This window comes from Narcine bancroftii, chromosome 7 (genome assembly GCF_036971445.1).
Source record: "Narcine bancroftii isolate sNarBan1 chromosome 7, sNarBan1.hap1, whole genome shotgun sequence".
Classification (NCBI taxonomy): domain Eukaryota; kingdom Metazoa; phylum Chordata; class Chondrichthyes; order Torpediniformes; family Narcinidae; genus Narcine; species Narcine bancroftii.
This window is the reverse complement of record NC_091475.1, coordinates 21,687,699-21,710,941: the sequence shown is the minus strand read 5'-3', so window position 1 is coordinate 21,710,941 and position 23,243 is coordinate 21,687,699. Positions and strand designations below refer to the sequence as shown.

Sequence of the window (23,243 nt, the reverse complement as noted above, 5' to 3'; positions counted from 1 at the left end):
ATCACACACTCCCAGGGCAGGGATAGCATGGGGTAGATCCAGAGTGAAGCTCCCTCTACACTGTCCAACCAATGGTGCAACGACATTTAGGCTCACACACTGGTTCCGTTCTCGGCAGCGGGGTGACTGGAGTACTTTGTGGGGTAGGTTGGGAGTAGATGGGGGTGAAGGAGGAGGAAGTCACATAATGGAGCAGAACAAAAGGAGGGAATAATGTGTCCCACACCCATGGGCATACACATGCATGCAGACACATGCGATCACACAAACATGCCCACACACATTGGCATACACTCAAACACATACAATGTACACGCACAGCACATCGAGAGAAAGAGAGAGAGAGAGAGAGACACACACGCACACACACACATATATAAATTTTTCACACATCAAAACACAAGAAAGGGACATTCAAAGGGACAGATGCACACATATAAGCACAGAGCATGCACCCTCCCACAAAACTACACGGGGAACCCGAGATACAGCAGGTGCTGGAACCTGGAGAAAAAGAACACAATGTGGGGCTCAGCATTTCAAGTCAAGATCCTGCATCAAGATCCAGGATCAACAATTCCTTCCCCCCATGGCTGCAGCTTGACATGCTGAGTTTCTCCAGCAGTTTGATTTTGACATGCATAAACAGCGTGGCTACACAGCATACAGACACACATGCATGTCCATGTCTAGGTCCATGTTCACAAACACACACGCACGCACACAGGAATAAATACTCACGTATGAGCCCACACACAGATATAGACACACACACAATTATACACATACCATTACACACACAGACATAAATCACACACGCGAGCTCCTAGACATACACAATATAAACATGCAGACAGACAGACAGACACACACACACACACCAACACACGTTACACCAGGCACAGCTGGTTCACGTGGGTTCAATGCAAGGTCGGCAGACTGTGGCTGCCAGCCTTTAGGAGCGTATGAAGTTAATGTATCAGGGAGGAAACAGAGGATTATCTCCGAACAGGAATGCTGCAGAACAAAGGTGCCCTTTTTCTGTTGGACCTGTCAGTCTGCAACCACTCTGAGCATCAGGGAAATAATCAGACCCTTTCATTGAAGCTGAAGTTCCACACAGTGACCTGCATTGATTGTCATTTTCCTCTCATTCCTTGGTTGCTGGGCTGAGACGAGCAGTATGGCAATTGGGCGACATCAGATGTGTCCCACTACTTCCAGCATTCTCACTCAGAACAGAAAACCATGCAGCCCATCTAATCCATTCAGACAGAGATTTACAGTACAGCCACATGCTCTCTGGTCAACTCATACACATTAACCAAGTTGTCTACCTGAGCAGGCCCATTTGGCTGCATTTGACCCACATCCCTCGGAACCATTCCCATCCAAGCACCTGGCTAAATATCTTGTAAACATTAATTTTAATTATGTTTATTTTTATTTACAGTGCAGTAGAAGCCGATTCCAGAATTTTACGTCCTGGGTGCAAAACATGCAGACACACAACCAGACATAATACACATTCAGACAAATAATACATATGCAGGACTAGTATTTCATCCATCCAAACAAATCAATGGTTTTCAACCGTTTTCTTTCCACTCACATACCACCTTAAGTAATCCCTATGCCATAGGTGCTCTGTGATTAATAAAGGATTTTGCCTGAGACAAATTGTCATTGGCCCGTTTCTTTTGGAGTTATGAAACCGTGCACATAATGTGTCAATTAGGTAAGATTAAAACCTTTTTTCCCACTCACATACCACCTTAAGTAATCCCTACGCCATAGGTGCTCTGTGATTAATAAAGGATTACTTAAGGTGGTATGTGAGTGGGAAAAAAGGTTTTAATCGTACCTAATTGACACATTATGTGCACGGTTTCATAACTCCAAAAGAAACGGGCCAATGACAATTTGTCTCAGGCAAAATAGTTCAGAAACAACTGGGTCTCGTGAAGAAATTCTCAACCTTCCCTTCCCACTCACATATCACCTTAAGCAATCCCTTACTAAACACAGAGCACTTATAGCATAGGGATTATTTAAAGTGGTATGTGAGTGGAAAGAAAAAGATTGAGAACCACTACTGTGGACCTTTATACTTATCAGTCCACATCGACCTTGACTGCAAGTTACCACATGTCCTATATAAGATGCTCAATGTGGCTTAAACTCACAGTTCTGACTTTGAAATGAGCTGAAGTACAGCTGGTACTTCTAATTATTCATTATCACATGTGTTGATAAAACTTGATTTGTGAGCAGTTCAGCTCATCATCCCACACACAGTACAGCAATTAAAAACCCAGTACTTACAATAGACAATAGACAATAGGAGCTGGAGTAGGCCCTTTGGCCCGTCGAGCCAGCACCGCCATTTTACAGATCATGGCTGATCACTACCATCAGTACCCCTTTCCAGCCTTATCCCCATAAACCATAACTCCTTTGCCCACTAGAGTCTTATCTAACTCTCTTTTGAACATAATCAGCAAATCTGCCTCTACCACCCTCTGTGGCAGAGCATTCCACAGATTCACACTTCTCTGGGTAAAAAAATGTTTTCTCATCTCCGTCCTAAAGTGCCTACCCTGTATTCTTAAACTATGCCCTCTAGTCCTCGTCTCCCCCATCATTGGGAACAAGTAATCCGACTTCACCCTGTCTATCCCCCAGATAATTTTGTATACCTCAATCTGTACTTAGGGCAGAGATACAGTGAGAGAGAAGTTAGAGTTGAGCAATGGTGGCACAGTTAGTGTAGAAGATAGGCACCATGGTTAGTGTAGTGGTTAGTGCAATGCAGTTACAGTGGCCATGACAGGGATTCAATTCTGGTGCTGCCTGTGAGTAGTTTGTACGTTCTCCCCATGTCTGTGTGGGTTTTCCATGGGGGCTCCAGTTTACTCCCACCCTTTGAAACATACCGGGGATTAATTGGGCAGCATGGACTTTTGGGTCGAAAACTTACTGTGCTGTATGTCTAAATTTAAAAACCAAAAAAAATTAATAATTTTTGTCTGAGGTTCATTCAGGGCTCTGACAACGGTGGGAACAAAACTGTCATTGAACCTGCTCCAACATGATCTCACACTCATAGATCTTCTTGATGGGGGGTGGGGGAGAGATTAGCCTTCAACGGTGCATCTGTAGAACTTGTTGGGACATGCAGGTGACATACCAAATCTCCTCGGGCTGAGGAGGCAGAGATGCAGGTGCCCTTTCTTGGCCATTGCGTCTCAATGCTTACTTCCTGGCATTCTGGGAGTTCCCTTGACTGTGAGGCTTGTTTGATATGATTTCAATTCAAATTTATTTATAACAGAGTAGAAGCTGATTCTAGCCATTGAAATCTGTGCCACCCAATTACCTTACCAACTCCATATGATTTTGGAGGATGTCAGCCAGAACCATCATGGGCATCAGACTTGACTCTATTGAGGACATATACAAGAGGTGGTGTCTCAAGAAAGCAGCCTCTATCCTCAAGGATCCTCACCACCCAGGCCATTCCCTCTTCACACTGCTACCTTCAGGAAGGAGATAGAGGTACCTGAGGACTAACACCCAACCGTACAAAAACAGTTTCTTCTCCTCCTACCATCATATTTCTGAATGGACAATGAACCACAGAGACTACCTCGCTTTCTCTTCTTTTGTCCTAATTTATTTATTTTTAAAATGTAATTTATAGCAATATTTGCACTTGTAATACTGTTGCAAAACACATGTTCATGACAATAAATTCTGATTCTGAATTCAGGTCTAGATCTGGGAAAACAGATACATAATTCCTTGAAAGTGACATCACAAGTGGATAGGGTTATAAAGAGAGCTTTTGACATATGTCTTCATAAATCAAAGTATTGAGTATCGGAGTTGGGATGTTAGGGTAAAGTTGTACAAAATATTGGCAAGGCCAAATTTGGAGTATTGTCTGCAGTTTTGGTCACCAACTACAGGAAAGATATCAATAAAATGGAAAAAGAACATTTACTCAGATGAAGCCCAGATTTAAGAAACTGAGTTACAGGGAAAGGTTAAACAGGTTAGGGCTTTATTCCCTAGAGCATAGAAGAATGAGGGTAGATTTGATAGAGGTATTTAAAATTATGAGGGGGATAGACTGAGTAAATGTAGGTAGGCTTTTTCCACTGAGGGCAGGTGAGATACAAGCCAGAGGACATGGGTTAAGGATGAAAAGGGAAAGGTTTAGAGGGAACATGTGGAGGAATTTCTTCACACAGAAAGTGGTGGGAGTATGGAACAAGCTACCAGCTGCAATGGTGAATGTGGGCTCAATCTTAACATTTAAGAAGAATTTGGACGGGTACATGGATGGGAGGGGTGTGGAGGGCTATTTGACTGGGCACAGGTCGGTGGAACTAGGCAGAAAAAATGGTTCGTCACAGACCAGAAGGGCCAAAGAACTCTGCTTCTGTGCTATAATGTTCTATGATCACAGGGAGAATGTACAAACTCCTTACAGATAGGGGGTGGATTTGGACCCATATCGCTGGCTCTATAATAGCGTTGCACTAACAGTGTCACCCACAAGGTATCATCGCACTTTTTTTTCCTTTTGGATCAAGGAAGCACAGGCTGCACTCTGCTTTATTAATGGGTTCATGGAGCTGCCAGTCTCTCAGCTGACTTGGTTCTGGTGTTCAGAGGGGCATCCACTGTCAGACTAATTGAATGTTAGATTTTTTGCTAATAAAAACTTCACCAAACCTTTAACAATATAATTAAATACACAAATAGGTTGGAGAAGATCTCAGTTATGAGAAAACCTCCATTGAACATCTGTTTACATTTTAGGGATCTGGGTTTGGCCTGCCATGCTGGTGGGAATAGATATACTCAGGATCAGAATCTGGTTTATTGTCATGACCATGTGTCATGAAATTTGCTGTCTGCGGCAGGAGTATTGTGCAGAACAAGGTGCAAACTTACCCTAAATTACAATTCCGTAAAATTCAAGGTTTAAAAAAATAAATAACTAGTGCAAAAATTAGTCCAAGTGCGTCCTGCAGGTTCATTGTCTATTCAGAAATCTGATGGCGGAGGAGAAGAAGCTGTCTCTGTAACGTTGAGTGTTCATCTTCAAGCTCCTGTAGCTCCTTCCTGATGGTAGCAATGAGAAGAGGGCATGGCCTGGTCTGTGAGGGTCTTTCATGATAGAAGCAGCTTTCTTGAGATACCGCCTCTTAAAGATGTCCTTAATGGAGTGAAGACTAATGCCCATGGTCATAACGCTCTGTAGTCTTTTCCTGTCCTATGCATTGACGCCTCTATACCAGACAGTAGCGTAACCAGTCAGAATGCTTTCCTCGGTACCCCTGTCAAAATTTGCAAGACATACTAAATCTCTTCAAACTCCTTATGAAATATAGTGTACATTATTCATGATTGCATCAACATGATGGCCCAAGATAGATCTTCAGAGTTGTTGACATCTAGGAATTTGAAATTCTTTACCCTCTCCATTACTGACCCCTCAATGAGGACTGTTTTGTGTTGTCCTGCCTTCCCCTTCTTGAAATCCACAATCATTTCCTTAGTTTTACTTAGTGTTCTGTGTGCCCTTCCTGACCTGGCCAATATTTGCACTTTTCTTGGAACTTCCACAGCAGCCAAAAGGTACCTCTTGATATTACAAAGCAAGAAATTATGAGGCCATTCCTGCCAGAGAGCTCCCACAAGCAAATTTGGACGCAGGAGGTTGAGGGGACACCTCGCAGAGGTTTATGAAACCACAAGGAGTGTGAATAAGGTGAACGGACACAGTCTTTTCTCTTGGGTAAGGAAGTCTAAAAGTAGAAGGCATTGTCTCAAGGTGAAAGAGGAAAGATATAAAAGGGAATACAAGGGAACCTGTTCCACACAGAGGGTGGTGGGAATATGGAATGAGCCTTCAGAGGAAATGATGGAGGTGGGCAAAATTATGGCATTTAAAAGATGTTTGGACAGGTACGTGAATAAAAAAGCATTGGAGGGATTTAGGAACAAAAGTGGCTATTCAGCCCATTGAGTCTGCCCTACCATTTAATCATGAGCTGATCCATTTTCCCACTCAGTCCCACTGCCTGGCCTTCTCCCCATAACCTTTGACACCCTGGTTAATTAAAGGCATGGGCCAAATGCAGACAAGGTTTAAGGTTCCTTTTCGTTTTTTTGAATATTTAAAAATTTCCCTAAATGCAGTATACATACAGGTTTGTGCATTTTCCATATTTAAACAAACTATTTCTGACTACAAAAATATAATTATACTCCTTTCCCTTAATAATATAGGAACTTAATGAAGAAAGAAAAAAAAAGAAAAACAAACTAAGAACGAGATGATTGTACTAGCATAGGGCACAGAGCACCAAGGATTTTTATCAAACTATAATTCCTTTACTCATCTTGTGAAGGGTTGTCATAGGTTCCAGTGACTTGAAGAAATAAAATTAAACAATAGTACCTACCTTTTGTATGTATGCCCCCATTTCATATTTCCACAATAGCTTTTGCATCGACACTCACAACATTTTACCTTTCCATAGAAATTTTCTCACGCATTAAAAGATTTTGAGGTAATAAAATAGGTAAGGTTTTAAATAAATATTGAATTCTTGGAAAAATATTCATCTTTATACAATTAATCCTCCCTATTATAGGTAGAGTCATCCACTTTTTCAAATCTTATTCATCTTTATGAAGCAATGGTAAATAATTCAGTTTGTATAGATTTTTTATATTATCATCCGTCTTAATCCCTAAATACTTAATCCTATTTTTCATCTATTTAAATTGGGTGTTTTTCTGACATTGTGTGTAGGGCTTAACTTAACTCTTATCCCAATTTATTTTGTAACCTGAAACTTGCTCAGACTCTTAAAGATGGTTCAGGTTTGGTCAATATATCAATAGATCATCTGAAAATAAACTAATTTTGTGCTCTTCTTGACTGACTCTGAACCCCTTAATTCCCAAAGCTTGTCTAATTATCTCTGCAAGTGGTTCAATTGCCAAGACAAATAATGCTGATGACAAAGGACCTCTTTGTCTACTAGATCATTGTAGATGAAATAGAGCTGTCACTACACTTAAATCTCCTCTTTTTTGTGCTAAGTGAATAATACTCAACAATCTCGCTACATATGCAGCAGCTAGACTCTTTTTAACAAAACCTGTTTGAACAGTATTGATTAATTTAGGAAGTAATTTATTGATTCTATTAGCCAAAATATTTGCAACAATTTTATAATCCCCATTTAATTAAGATATTGGTTGATATGAAGAAGTTTCAAAAGGTCTTTGTCTTATTTTGGTATCACAGTAATTACTGCAGTTGAAAAAGATTCAGGTAATGTATATGTTACATAAGCTTGTTTATTTCCATAAACAAGGAAGTTAATAAATCCTTAAATTCCTCATAAAATTCAGGTGGAAAACCATCCTTCCCCAGAGATTTATTTCTTTGCAAAGTACTCACCGCTTCTTCAATTTCTGAATGATCAATAGGGGAATTAAATTCCATCTTTTCTTCCAAAGATAACTGAGGCACATTTATTTGCGATAAATACCTATCAATTTTACTTTCAGCTTTTAAAGATTCTTAACTATATAATTCAGAGTAATTTTTTTCAAAAGAATCATTTATATCTTAAGGTTTATAATTGATTGTATTAGATTTTTAAACTGAAATATGGACTTAATCTGTCTCAGAAATGTCTGATTTAAAATAAAGTGTGTGATAAATTTCAGGAAGTTTTGGGAGGTGGAGGAGGGTACTAACCATTGCTGATTCATGTGTTAATCTGAAACAATGGAGGGTAACACTGTTGCTGCTATTGGCAACACGAGTCTGGGTGGATTCTTTATATTTTTATAATATAGTATTATATTCTGGAATATGTCTTACTTTTATTTTTTATATCTTTTTCCTATCTTTGGATTGTCAGGAACATCTCAATGGGGCATGACGGATGATGAGTAGTGGAGTTAAGCAAAGGAGTTTCATGGGAAAGGTGATGGAAACAGAGTGACAAAAATATATTAAGATGAGTAAAATGATAAAATGTATGAATTTTAATATAAATGGGATTAATTGGTAAATAAAGCGAAAGGAGATTCATGCACATACTAAAAAAATGGGAGTAGACATAAATTTTCTACAAGAAACACAATAGAGAAAGAACATTTGAAATTGAAAAGCGATTGGGTAGATCATATTGTATCCTCTTCATTCAATTCAAAGTCAAGGGGAGTAACAATACTGATCAATAAAAATCTTCCAATCATTCAACATGGTGAAACAGATCCAGCAAGTATGATACATTGTTAAATATTCTCTGAATTATGGACTCTTTAAAATATATATGTTCCTAATGCTGATGATGAGGTTTATTCAGGAAACCTTCCTTAATTTGGCAAACACACATGAGAATGTATTAGTAGGAGGTGATTTTAACTTTTGTTTAGATCCACTATTAGATACATGTACAAGAGGAGTGTTAAGAAATAAAACAGCTAAGACAACTTTGATGTTAATGAAAGATCTGAATTTAATAGATATATGGAGGAGGGCACACCCTACAGAAAGAGACTATTCCTTTTATTCAAGCAGGCATGATTTGTATTCTAAAGTAGATTTCTTCTTATTATCAGCACAAATTCAGGGTAGATGTGGAGTATAAAGTGAGAATTTTGTCTGATCATTCACCGCTGTTAATGGAGATTGAAATGTCTGATTAAAAGAATGGCTTATAGATGGAGGTTAAATACTTTGCTTTTGAAAAGGTCAGACTTTGTGATTTTGTAAGAGCGCAACTTCAATTATTTTGTGATGTAAATTTAAATTCAGCAAATGATAAGCTTGTGATTTGGGATGCATTGAAAGCTTACTTAAGAGGACAAATAATAAGTTTTACTTCCAACATAAAGAAGGAGTATATGAGAGAAATAGATCAATCAGAAAAAGAAATAACAGATATGGAAAAAGACTTCCAAATCAGAAGTTCAGAAGACAGGCGTCAGCTGTTACTTAATAAGAAGTTTCAATATAATACTTTGCAGACTTATATAACAGAAAAGCAATAATAAGAACTAAACAAATATGTTATGAATTACGCAAAAGGTCACATAAGGTGTAAGCATGGTAACTAAAAACAGAACAAGCTTCAAGAATAATAAACGCTATTCAGGAAATTTCCTTTCCAAAGTTCCTTTTATTATCACGCATAATACATTAAAATGGAACATATATGATATACTTTAACTTTTGTCTGCTGTAAGGCAAACAAAGACTCACCATGAGCCAGGCACATCTGATAATAAGAGAAAGAGAGGCAAAAGAGAGTCCTTTAAGAGACACTGACTGTCAGTGGATTCGCCTTCAGTGCTCCCGCAGCCTCTGCAGCCACATAGACTCCTGATCTATCCATCAGCAACTTAAGCTCCATATCCAAACCTCCAACATGATCAGGAAGTCTTCAGTGCTCGAGTCCTTTCAGGAGCCCTTCTTGCCCTCTGCACCTCTTGAATCCTGGCTCCCACGAGCCAGTCTCCTGCAGCCTGTGTTGGTCCCCCTGCACCATTACCCTTTGCCTGTGTGGGTCCCTCAGCCGCTGAACCCATGGGACTAGCTTAGATGAGCAACTTGATCAGCATGGGTGAGATGGTCTGAAGGGCCTGTCTCTTTCTGAACAGATCTATGAGCTTATAATTCTAATGACTGGGAGATTAATGATGGTTCAGTACACCTGGGAGATCTATAATTTGCTCAACTTCATGAAAAGTTTATTTCCAGTTGCAACAGGTAATCAAGGAGACAAATGGGATGTTCGCATTCATTGCCAGAGGGACTGAATTTAGGAACAGGGAACAGGGAAATTATGCTGCAACCGAATGGGGAACTGGAGAGGCCGAATCTGGTGTACTGCATGCAGTTCTGGTCTCCTTACTTGAGAAAGGATGGACTGGGCTTGGAGGTGGTGCAGAGGAATTTCACCAGGTTGATTCTGGAGACGAGGGGGTTAGCCTATGAGGAGAGATTGAGTAGCCCAGGATGATACTCAATGAAATTCAGAAAGATGAGCTGGGATGTCAAGGAGATATGTACAATTCTGAATTGGATAATTAAGATAGAAGCAGGGACACAAGAATGCTGAAGAAATTCAGCAGATCATACAGCATCTATAGGAAGGAAAGGGTAACTAACGTTTCTGGATGGGCCTTTCATCAGGTATAAGAAAGAAACAGGCAGAGGGATTAAAGAGGTTGGGGAGGAGGAAAGGAGGGGAGGAAGGAAGGGGAATGGAGAGGAGCACAGGCTGTTAGGTAAGAGGTCATTGGTGGATAAAGGTTGGAGGGTAGAAGCCAAGCTAGGGCAAAGGGGCAGAGGGGTAAAAAGGGTGAGTTCTGATAGAAGGAAAAGAAGGGAGCTGGTTTAGGGGAAATAGGTTGAATGTGGGCACTTGGGATCAATGGTTGGCGTGGATAAGATGGACTGACAGGCTGTTGAACTTTGACTCTAAATCTGTGGTCCTCAACCTTTTGTTTCTACTCGCATACCACCTTAAGTAATCCCTTATTAACCACAGACCGCCTATGACATAACGATGCTGTAGGAGGTCATTTGTTACCAAGGGATTACTTGGGGGAAAAAAAAAGTTGAGAAACACTGCTCAAATCAATATTATGATTCCAAGTTCATGGCAATGGATTACTATATTTGCTTGATGACTGTCAATGAACTGATCGTCACAGAATCAAACAGTGTTGAAAAAGGCCCTTTGGCCCATCTTGCCAACACCGACCAAAATGTCCCATCCACACTCATCCCACCTGACTGTGTTTGCCCAATATGGCATAGGTAATCGATGGTTGTAAAATGGTTTGTGAGTGGAAAAAAATGTTTGAGAATCAAACCCATCCAATGCATGTATTTGTCCCGCTGATTCTCAAATATTGTAATAGCACCTGACTCCACTACCTCCTCCTGCTGCCCCTTCCATACACCTAGTAGCTCCTCAGGTTCCTGTTAAATCTCGCCCCCCCCCCCCCCACCCCGCCTTAAACCTACATCCTCTGGTTGCTGATTCCCTCGCTCTGGATGAAAGACTCTCTGCATTCACCCGAGTTGCACTGTCTCTATTCTCAAACAGCCATTTTCCTTTGTGTCAGAACTGTCTCAAGATCTCAGGAATTTTAGAAGGCCATTACCGTTCTACCAAAGCCAACCCAAAAGATAAACAGTGTTGCGTTCAAGGGATTCTTTAGCCCCTGAATGGCGGCTTTAATTAATGATGCTAATTAGATTGAGTTCCTCGCTTTCAATGGAATTTTTGTGCCCCTCCATTTCAGTTAAATTTATTATCTTATCCACAGTGAAGAGAAATAATAATATGATCAATCTAACGTCTAATATCTCAGTCACTTCTCAGTTCTATAATATTCTCTCTCACTGTCTCTAGGACAACCACATTTAGATTTCTTAATCTCTGTCTTTGTACACCGTGGTGGAATCTCAAACAATTTATAGTATTAGTCCTATTAATTTACTCTAATCAGTCACCATCTTCCCATTTGTCATTGATTCGATACTGAATCGTATAGCCTTCCCTGACCCCAGGCTCAGAATCAGATTCAGAATTTATTGTCATGAACATGTCACGGAATTCGTTGTTTTGTGGCAGCGTTGCAGTGAAAACATTACTATAAATTACATTTAAAAATTAAGACATTAGCGCAAAATAAGAGAAAGCGAGGGAGTGCCTGTGGTTCATTGTCTATTCAGAAATCTGATGGTGGAACTGATTTTGTGCTACTGGGTGTTTGTCTTCAGGCTCCTGTATCTCCTTCCTGATGGTAGCAGTGAGAAGAGGGCGTGGCCTGGGTGGTGAGGATGAGGGACCTCGAGGATCACAGCATTAAAAGCTTCCTCTCTATATATTCTACAGATTTTATTCAAGGGCAGCTCAGTGCAGACGCGTTCTTTGTATTGTGATAATTCATTATATATTCGTACTTCAGCGTGATTAAGCAAAAGTGTGTTACATCAGTGGGATTATGCAACTATTCTGTTGCGATGTAAAAATACATCAAAACTATTTTAATATCTGTGCCCAATACCAGATCAAAGGGAATGTACCCAGTATTTGATAGACGTGAGTATGCAATATTCGGAACTAATAGCAAAGGAGGAAGGATTGATTTTGAAAGGATCAAAGATGGTCATAAATAATGGAAAGATGCTTGTAGCTCCACATCTTTCCCTTGTATGTGTAATGTTCCCAACTGATATAAGGTTGTCGGCAGTCCCCCCTCTCCCCTGGCACCTGCATTCTTCTTTCAACCATCAGAATCACCAAGAGGAGCTGGAAATCAGTTGGGTTCAGCCCTGAAACATTGGCTGACTATTTCCACCCCGTGGATGCTGTCTGACCTGCTGAGTTCCTCCAGTGATCCTTTGTCTGCGCAGAATTGCTAGTTCAGCTCGTGAAGCCCACGGTTGGTAGAATTCTCCTGGTGATAATATTAATACGGCCACCAGAGTTCTTGCCTTTTCATGCTCTGCAGGATTTTCACAGCTTTGCTGTTGCCATGGTAATTGTCTGAGAGGGAAAGAGCATAAGAAGGCAATGTCTGAGAACTGTCACGTTGCACACATTAATCTCTCTCACTCTCTCCCCAGTCTTTTCTCTCCCTGATTCTTTTATCCACAGCATTATGGCCTATGATCTATTCCCCCCCCCACCCCCCTTCTTCCTTCCTAAGCTTCAGGACTCCTCCTTCCTCTTGTATGGAATGGCTCCAGTCTCAACCTATCCCTTCTTCACACACAACTCTTTGTCCGCTCCTTCCATCAGCAACCTTCTGGGATGTGAAAGATCCTCCAGAGAGTCAGCAGGGTTCTGTGGGGTTACAGAAATTTGTGGATTCAGTCCAGTAGTTCTTAACCTTTTACAGTCAAAGGCCCACATGGCTTCTGGCCTATCATGCCATGGCCTAGTAGTGACAATGACTGAGCAATATTTTCAAGTCAAAGGCAGCTCCAGAAGAAATACATCTTTACTCAATTTAAAGTATTTTATTTAACATTTTTAGAGACTGACATGGTGACATGCTGTGGCCCACCAGCGGACCATGGCCTAGTGGTTGAGGACTGCTGGCCTCGTCTGTGAGATCCACCTCTCAGTCTGGAGCCAAGGGGAGCCTGCACTTTGAAGATGTTATCTTCCAAATGAGACGTGAAACTGGGGCCTCACCTGCCCTGCCAGATGGAATAAGGTCCCCAACATCCCTTACCATTTTTTACAGAAGCACCACAGAATGTATCTCATCCAAATCCATCATAGCAAGGTACAAAAACAGCTCTGCCCAAGACCACAAGAAAGTGCAGACAGTTGTGAACACAGCTCAGGCCATCACATAAATCAACCTCCCCTCTGTTGACTTTGTCTGAACCTCCTGCAGTCTTGGGAAAGCTGAAAACTATCAAAAGGACCTCGGTCACAACTCTCTTCTCCTCCCCCCTTCCATCGGCAGAAGACACACAAGTTTGAAGACGTACACCAGCTGATTCAAGGACAGTTGCTTTCCCTCTATCAGCCTCTCAAATGGACCTCTCACAAGTAAAAGATGAACTCTTGATCTCATAAAACACTCCCTCATCACTGTAACTTTCTCTAAGACATTAGATTCTGTGCTTTTGTTTAATTATTTCCTGCATTTAAGCATGGGTAGGCTTGCTTGGATAGTATGCAAAACAAAGTTTTTCACCATATTTCAGTACATATAACAATATACCATCAATTTAATTCATTTAGCTTCAGTTCAAGCCACCTCATTTCAAATCAATTAAATTCACTTCAATTCAATTCACTTTTTAAAAAAAATAAAATGTTTACATTTAAAAAATAAAAAAAAACCTTAGACATACAGCACGGTGACAGGGCATTTCAGCCCACGAGTCCGTGCCACCCAATTTACACCCAATTAACCTCCAACCCCCCAGTTCGTTTTGAATGGTGGGTGGAAACCGGACCCCCCACCCAGGAAGAACATACAAACTCCTTACAGACAGTGCAGGATTCGAACACTAGTCCCGATCTTTGATGCTGTTCAGTTCTGTTCTGTTCAGTATAGTTAGTTCAGTTCAATTCATTTCAATAACCACTCCAGAAGAACCTGTTGTAAATTGCTTGTTCTGTTTTCACTTTCTCAATCAGAGGGAATAGTTTCTATCCCACTCTTTTCCTCCATAGGATTCTAAAAACTCCGAACCTTCCAAATTCCTGGAAACACAATCAGGGATACATTTCTCGTCTTCACATTTTTCTGATAAACCCACACTGCACTCCTTCCGAGGTCCCAGGTGTGGTGCCCAGATCTGTGCTCAATGCTCCAGATATGACCAACTGGGGTTTTGTATTGTTAGATCAATAAAGGACATAATTCTATGGGTTACAGACATTCATTTCATCTTTTAATAACTTAGTATTTTAATGGTTCTTTCTAAACTACTTTCATTGCTGCCTATCTTTGTGTGATGAAAAAACTTCATTACATTGATTTCAATAGTCATTTAAGACATTTATAAATCTGCTGAATAGTTACAACTGCAGATTGCATTTTACCCATTTGAGTACTTGTCCATTATCTCCACCTCCTCTCCTCTGCATTTCCAATCCTCGTTAATAGGTTTGCCAGATTATCTGACTGTCTCATTCGTGGAAATCCATTCAATAGTTACTGCAATTCTATACAAACAATATCTGCAGACGTTCTCCTGTCAAATCATCCCTCCCCTCTCAAAACAAATCAGTCAAATTTATCAAGTTGACGGAGGGAAGTTTAGGGGGAGACATCAGGGGTAAGTTTTCTTACACAGAGAGTTGTGGGTGCCTGGAATGCCTTGCCGGGATGGTGATGGAAGCTGAAACATTGGGGGCATTTGAGAGACTCTTAGACACATGGATGAAAGAAAAATAGAGGGTTACAGGGTAGGGAGAGATCAGTACCACTTTTTAGAAAGGGGTATATGGGTCAGCACAACATTGAAGGCCGAATGGCCTGTACTGTGCTGCATTGTTCTATGTATCAGCTTTGACCTACCCTTTACAAATCCATGTCTGTCCAAACAACCAGCATTCAAAGTGTTCAGTTACTTTATCCTTAATTGCAAATGTTATTTGTTTCCCATTCTCTGATGTCAGATAAATAACTTCAATTTCCTTCTCAACTTTCTTAAATAGCGTATTGGCACACACTTTCTCACCACACTTCCTCCCTCCTGGCCGCATCTCCATAAACAATTAACATCTTTTGTCTGTTGGTTTGTCCTCCTCCACTCTGCCTTTTCTTTGAATTCAGGCGCCCGCCTACTTTTTACTCGTATCTTGGACACTACGAGACCTGCTGAGTTTCTCCAGCATTTTGGTGTGTGTTTTTCTTTCTACAATCACAGTGTCTGCAGACTTTCATGTTTCCCACAAATGTTCCAATCTCAAGTTCAAGTTTATTATCGTCTGACTGTACAAATACAACAAAGCAGAGGTTCACTGGACCCTGATGTATATATATATATATATATATATATATATATTTATTATTTGTAGACAGACATACATACACACACAAATACACGCATATACATAAACACGCGCGCGTGCGCACACACACACACCACACACACACACACACACACACACACACACACACACACACACACACACACACACACACACACAACACAAAATATTCACATAATATAATAGAGTTTAATTTAAAATGAATATACACAAATATTTTGGGATGATTTATTCTCATACGATTATCGAATGGAAAAAAGTTTAGCATGCTATCATTATCTTTAATCTCTCACCTGATTCTTTATAAAATGCCAGGTTGAATCCCTCAGATCCTGAACTTTGTCATTCTATTAATTTTGTATCCTAATTTTGGCACGAGACAGTCTCACGTCAGTTTGCTTGGTATCTCCATGGATATTCTTTATCTCAATGATCAAAGTGAATCTGATGACATAACTATGTCACTTTATTATCTTAATAATGCTTGATCCTCTGAGTTCCTCAGATGTTCTGCTTCTGTTCTGGATTCTAGCATCTAGATTGCAGTCCATTTTGTCTTCACATCCTGGACATGATAATGGTCATCATACATGGTCAGGGAGAGACAGTGCACAGAGGCAGCCCATTGTCTGAGGGAACAATCCCCCAGTTTTACACTAAAATTCTAACCTAATGCATTTGTCAAGTCAAGTTTATTGTCATCTGATTGTGTAAGTGCCACCCAATGAAACAGCAATATCCGGTCCTCAGGGCAAAACACGCAGTCATACAACTAGACATAACACATATACAGACATACAATACATATGCGCAAGTATTTCATCTACACAAATAAATAAATATTGCTTCATGAATATGAGAGTCCCGGATGGCTAATGTGAGCAGTTCCTTTGGTCGTTCACCATTCTCACTGCCCGTGGGAAGAAACTGTTCCTCAGCCTGGTGGTGCTGGCTCCAATACTCCTGTATCTCTTCCCCAGCAGGAGCAGCTGAAAGAAGCTGGGCCCAGGGTGGAAGGGGTCCTCAATGATTGTACGCGCCCTCTTCAGACAACAATCTGGTAGATCACGTCAATGGGAGGAGACATTTATTCCTTGTATTCTTCCAACATTCTCATTGTTTGCCCCCCCCAAGGTTCTTCCCCTCACCCATTCCCACTCCACCATTCCATCATGAGCTGGTCTATTCTCCCACTCAGCCCCACTCCCCTGCCTTATCCTCATAACCGTTGATCCCCTTGACTATTCAGATACCTGTCAATTTCTGCCTTAAATACACCCAATTCCGCAGTCACCCATTGCAGCAAATTCCAGAGATTCACCACCCTCTAGCTAATGAATGCATACATCTATTTTGAATGGACTCCCTTCAATCCTGAAGTTGTGCCCTCTTGTCCTGAACTCCTGCTCCCATGGAAAACAACTTTGCCACATCTACTCTGCCCATTCCTTTCAACATTTTAAATACTTCCAAAAGGTTTCCCCTCATTCTTCTCAACTCCAAGGAGAACAGTCTTGGAGCCATATGCTAAACCATTTATATTCCAGGAATCCTTCTTGTGAAACCTCTGAACCCTCTCCAATGCCACCACATACTTTCTTGAGTCTCTTTCTTCTGCAACAATCATACCACATTCTCAACATTAACTTTAAACAATAAATGAAAGCTGTTTATTTCTGCAAGCCAAAATGCAAGCACGCATTATTTCAACCACAGAAAATAAGAAAACAGCATTTGACTGAATGAGAACTATCAGGTCTGCTTAGCCTAAACTACTTAATCAGTGGGAACAAAGGGAATGGCTGCTGGGCAGACTTGGTGTGTGGAAGCATTTTTCCCTTTGACTGACTCAATTGGTTTACTGGCATTCTGCACTGGATCTAATGCAAATTTGGATGGAAACACAAACCCAGTGTGAATCTTCATTCCACCTGTCCTAATGTCGCCCAAGGTGAATGTAATGAATGACTCTTGAATTCCCAGTTTCAATTGAAGCAACCTCCAGGTTATTGATAAAGGACTCGTCCCCTCCACGGTCCCAGTTGAGGTTGGGTCATTTCTCCAGCCTTCTGAACATCTCTCTTTCTCTTTTATATCTCTCTTTTTTTCCCCTCTTTCTCCCTCTCCTTCCTAACCACTTCTTTCCAGGTTCTGTCAGCCATGTTACAAATGACCAGGATAATAGTTGAAGCATAGTTGAATGGAAAGCCATCCACTTAGAACAGAGATGCTGAAAAAATTCATTAGCCAGAGGCTGGTGAATCTATGGAATTTGTTGCCACAGGTGGTTGTGGAGGACAGGGTGTATTTAATGCAGAGATTGATAGGTTCTTGATTAGCCAGGGCATCAAAGGTTATGGGGAGAAGGCCAGGCAGTGGGACTGAGTGGGAAAATGGATCAGCTCATGATTAAATGGTGGGGCAGACTCGATGGACCTAAAGGTTTTACGAATAGTTGTACAGTTTTCAGACCTACTGACCCTCTTGTGAAATTCTCACACACTTTCACTCTAACCCCTTCTTTAACATAGAACATTAGAGCACAGCACAGCCCTTCAGCCCTTGATACTGACCTCTATAAATCTACTCAAAAAACTAAACCTTCTCTATCTCATAACCCTCTATTTTTATTTCATTTATGTCTTTTAAATGCCCCTAATGTTCCAGTCTCCACCACCACCCCCAATGCATTCCATGCACCCACTACTTTCTGCCTCCCCTAAACTTACCTCCTTTTACTTTGGACAGGTGCACTCTGATGTATACTACTCGCACACTGGGGTAGAAAACATTGGCTGCCCACCCTATCTATGTCTCCCATAATCTTGTGGACTTCTATTAAGTCACCTTTCATCCTTTTTCACTCCAAAGGGAAAAGCCTTAGCTCTGCTAACTTTGCCTCATGGGACACATTTCCAATCCAGGCAACATCCTGGTAAATCTTTACTGCATCTTCTCCATAGCTTCCACATCCTTTCTCTCTGCAACATTTTACATCACACCTCCCTTGATGATTTTATTTTTTTTTAATGTTGAGGAAGATCCATCAAATTTCATTTTTCATCCACACTCTGGATGAAAACGATCTCCCTCAGATCTCCCCTGTCTCTTGCCCCATACTTTAAATCTAGGCCCTCTGGTTGCTGACATGCATGAGCTGCTGGGTCCTTCCAAGCCCTTTGTCAGCATTGTTGCAGCTCTCCAGCACTTCGTTTATGCTCCCTCTTATTCCCCAACTCTTCCTTTCACTCTCCTCCTCTCTGCATTCTTCCCCCCTCTCTTTCCCCATCCCAGCCTCCCCTCCCTTCACTGCCCCCTCTTCCCAATTCGAGACACACTTATCACCTGCTAGGGCTGCCTCCCTCCCTTCCTCTCGAGCCCCGTCATGACTCAGTTCGAGTGGGTGTGAGAAGTACGAATTGTGGTAGAAGTCACACCACTAATCCGCATGTTTACCGTCCATTCTTTGCCACAGCTTCTTTGATCAGAGGAACAGAGGACCTCACTCCATCATACAAAGCCTTGCTTATGCTCAAACAATCAACCCTGTATCTCAAGACTGGTTAGCAGTGGGAGAGAACTCCTATTGACTGACCGTGACCTTCACCCACTGCTCTTGAACTTTCATTTCTCTTCACAGTAAAAATGCCCTTTAACAGCTTGCTTGAGTCAAAACATTGACACATAGATCTGGAGCCAGAGTCGTGACAATCAGCTGATATTTACTTAAATATAAAAGATTCATTTATCTAAAATATTCCTCAATTATGCATCTATATTCAGCTCCTGGGCAAACAGTTTCTGCTTATTTTCTCAGTCACAAGAGGCCATTCAACACAGTGGGTTCATGCTAGCTACCAATGAAGCAATCCCATCCATCAAGTTTCCATGTCCTGATTTCATTCGAATCCTGTAATATATTCTCATTCATATGTATAGACATACACACATACAGCACGGTGTGAGACCATTTCTGCTCATGAGACCATGCTGCCCAACTATGCCCAATTAACCTACAACCTCTGATACATTTTGAATGGAGGTAGGAAACCAGAGCACCCGGAGGAAACCCACGCAGACATGGGGAGAACTTACAAACTCCTGACAGACACCGAGGGATTCTAAACCTGGTTTCGATTACTGGCAATGTAACAGTATTGTGCTAACTGCTATGCTAGCCTATCTCTCCTTTAGTTCTCTTGTTGCTTACCCACAGCAAGGGTAGGTTTTATTCCTACCAGCTCTTCTTTGTGACAGGGGAGCACCAGGTTCTGCTTCTCTCTATGTCCTCCCTATTTCTCCCACAGGAACATAAGCCTAAGGTTACCAGAGCTTCTATAGTAAACACAAGCTCCTCAATGAACCCCATGGAGTTCTCATGCTTGGTGCTAGTTTTTTTTAAAATATTTTATTTTTTAAAAATTCCATACATATAATTAATAATCAGTAGATAATAAAATAAGTATTCAAATTATAAAGTTTCATTCATTATATGATTATTGTAACCCCTCCCCTTCCTTCCCTCTTCCAACCCCTTGACCCCCCTTCCGCTCATAAAGAATAATATGATAATATAAAGAATTAGATATAATATAAAAAAAGATAGAAGAAATAATGTAGTATCTTGGACTGCCCAGAGTATTGCCCCCAACACATTGGAATTCAACAGATTTTATGAGAACACTTTCACTTAAATGAAGAAGGTTAACAAGGGACTTAAGAGGCCAGAAGAACATTTCTATATATTTATACCCAAAATTTGTGTACATGGGCTCCAAATTCACAAAAATATAGGGTATTTATTTCGCAAATTGTATGTAATTTTCTGTAAAGGAATGCAGCTTTGGATTTCTGCATTCCATCTTCCCATATCTATATACAAGTCCGATTTCCAAGTCACTGCAATACAGTTCCTTGCTACTGCCAATGCTATTTTAACAAATTTAATTTGATATGGTGACAATTTTAGTTCAGGTCTTGTTCGCCCCATCTTTCCTAATAAAAATAAATCTGGGCTTAATGGAAGTACTATACTGTAATTTATTCTAAAAAGTTTTATAAATCCACCCAGAAAGGTTTTACCTTAGGACATGACCAAGTTGAATGCAAAAAAGATACATATCACTTCTGTGCACCTAAAGCATTGATCTGATATATTTGATTTCATTCTCTTCAGTTTCTGTGGTGTTAAATATAGCTCAAGTATAAAATTGTATTGAACCAATCTATATCTTACATTAATAGTATTTGTCATACTATCCAGACAAAGATCTAACCATCTTTGCACATCAATTGTATTACTAAAAACCAACTTCCATTTATTCTAGATTTATGAACTCTTTGTTTAATAGTTCAGTTTTGCAATAAAAAATATATTGCAGAAGCAAATGTTTTGGTATTTCATTTCCTAATAAGGATTTCCACTTTGCTACAAATAGGTAACCACATTTCTAAACCTATCTTTTCCTTTAAATATGTTCTTAATTGAAAATAACAGAACAAAGTGTTACTAGGTATTTCATATTTATTTCTAAATTGTTCAAATGACATTAATTGACCCTGCTCATAACAATCTTCGATATTTTTAATGCCCTTACTAAACCAGATAGTTAAAAACTGATTAACCGTTGAAAAAGGTATAAGCTGATTTTTAATGAAAGGCATCTTAGGTGATATATTTCCATTTATTCCACTTTTTTTCTTTTATTTTGTTCCAAACAATAATCAAATGGTTCAACAATAGTGACTCTTTACCCTCAGTGAATAATTTTGAATCCCATTTATATATAAATTCCTTTGCTAACTTCTCTCCTATTTTATCTAACTCTATTTTGATCCATCCCACTTTTACTTCTGCTTCAAAAAGAGAAGCAAGGAATCTCAATCAAGCCACTTGATAATAATACTTAAAATGAGGGAGTTGTAATCCTCACATTTCATATTTGCATATTAACCTTTCCATAGAAACCCTTGATATTTTACCTTTCCAAAGAAATTTCCTTACATATTTATTTAATTCTTAAAAAAACTTTTTGTAGCAATAATATAGGTAGAGATTGAAAACAATACTGAATTTTTGGAAATATATTTATCTGTAAACAGTTGATCCATCCAATTAATGATATAGGTAGAGTCATCCATTTAAAAAAAAATCTTCTTCAACTTTTAAAAATAATGGCAAGTAATTCAATTTATTTAAGTTTTTAAATTGTTATCTACACAAATCCCTAAATATTTAATCCCATCCTTTGGCCATTTAAATTGAGTACATCTTTTACAATGACTATAATTTCCTTCAGTAAGAGGCATAATTTCACTTTTATCCAAATTTATCTTATTCCCAGAGATCTTATCTTATTCTTCCCAATTAAAGGGTAATTTCTGAAGGGAAGTCTCAGGCTCTGTCAAGTATATTAAAACATCATCTGCAAATAAACTAATTTTATATTCTTCTTGACTAACCATAAGTCCCTTAATTTACAAATCACTCCTAATTATGTCTGCTAATTATTCTATAGCCAATATAAACAATGCAGGAGACAAAGGATTTCCTTGTCTACTTGATCTCATCAATTGAAATATAGTAGATACTTATCCATTAAGTTATCACTTTAGCTTTAGGACCATTATATAAGGCCTTAATCCAATTTATAGAAGTTTGACCAAATCCAAATTTGTCCTGAACCTTAAATAAAAAGTCCCCTTCCCACTAATCTAAAGCTTTTTCTGCATCTAAGGTCACAACTACACTTAAATCTTTTCTCTTTTGTACCAAATATATAATATTAAATAATATAGTCACATTATCTGCTGATTATCTCTTTTTTAAAAAACCCATCTAGTCCATATTTATTTATTAAACAATTTAGTCATTCTATTTGCTAGCATTTTAGCAAGAATCTTATAATCTGCATTCAATAATTTAATAGGACTATATGATGAAGGTTTCAAAGGATCAGGGACAAGGGGTTAGTTGATCATTCTTTTCACCCTATCCTCCATAAAAATGATGGGTATAGACAGTATAAATGCAGGCAGGCTTTTTCCACTGAGGTTCAAACCAGAGGACATGGGTAAAAGGTGAAAGGGCAAAGGTTTAATGGGAACACTAGGGGGAAAACATCTTCATGCAGAGAGTGGTGGGAGTGGTGCAAGCTGTCAGTTGAAATGGTGAATGCAGGCTCCACTTTGACATTTAAGTCCTTGCCAGCACTTCTTAGCGAGGGGAGCACAGGGATAGAGACTTGGCTGGAGGAAGGGCAGGATTGGCTGATGCACGTACGGGATTTAGGTATTTTAGCCAGAGAGGGGGAGAGTTACATTATCAGTCAAGGATGGTATCGCAGCTATAGAAAGCAAGGACAATGCCAAGGGTATGTCTACTGAGAAGTGGAAGTTAAAAATAGGAAGGAAGCAATCACTGTACTAGAAGTAGTCTATAAGCCCTCCAATAGCCTTAGGATGCCAGGAGCAGGTAAGCAGGCAGGTTTTGGAATGGTGCAGGAAGTACACGGTTGTTATTATGGGAGACTTCAACTACCCTCATAATGAACGGCATTTCCTGACTTCAAGAAGGATTACTGACACAGTATGTGGGCCAGCTGACAGGAGGAGAGGCCACATTGGATCTAATTCTGGGTAATTAACCTG

The 23,243-nt window shown here is 39.9% G+C and overlaps 1 protein-coding gene across 14 annotated transcripts in view; it reads left to right on the top strand.

Moving 5' to 3' along the window:
* The window catches only part of LOC138738581 (uncharacterized), a 73,238-nt gene that overhangs the window by 25,550 nt on the left and 24,445 nt on the right, over positions 1–23,243 (top strand). For 6 of the 14 annotated variants that reach the window (XM_069889067.1, XM_069889066.1, XM_069889065.1 and 3 more), the window contains one exon: positions 7,962–8,027. The exons of 1 other annotated variant lie outside the window; for it this stretch is intronic. Coding sequence is in view for 3 of the 13 variants with exons in the window: in XM_069889068.1 (XP_069745169.1) it covers positions 7,986–8,027 (42 nt within the window). In the remaining 10 variants the exon portion in view is untranslated. Of the gene's footprint in view, positions 1–5,642; positions 5,813–7,961; positions 8,028–13,107; positions 13,664–23,243 lie in introns of those variants that run through there. 7 more of the 14 variants (XM_069889060.1, XM_069889056.1, XM_069889069.1 and 4 more) reach the window with 4 other exon arrangements.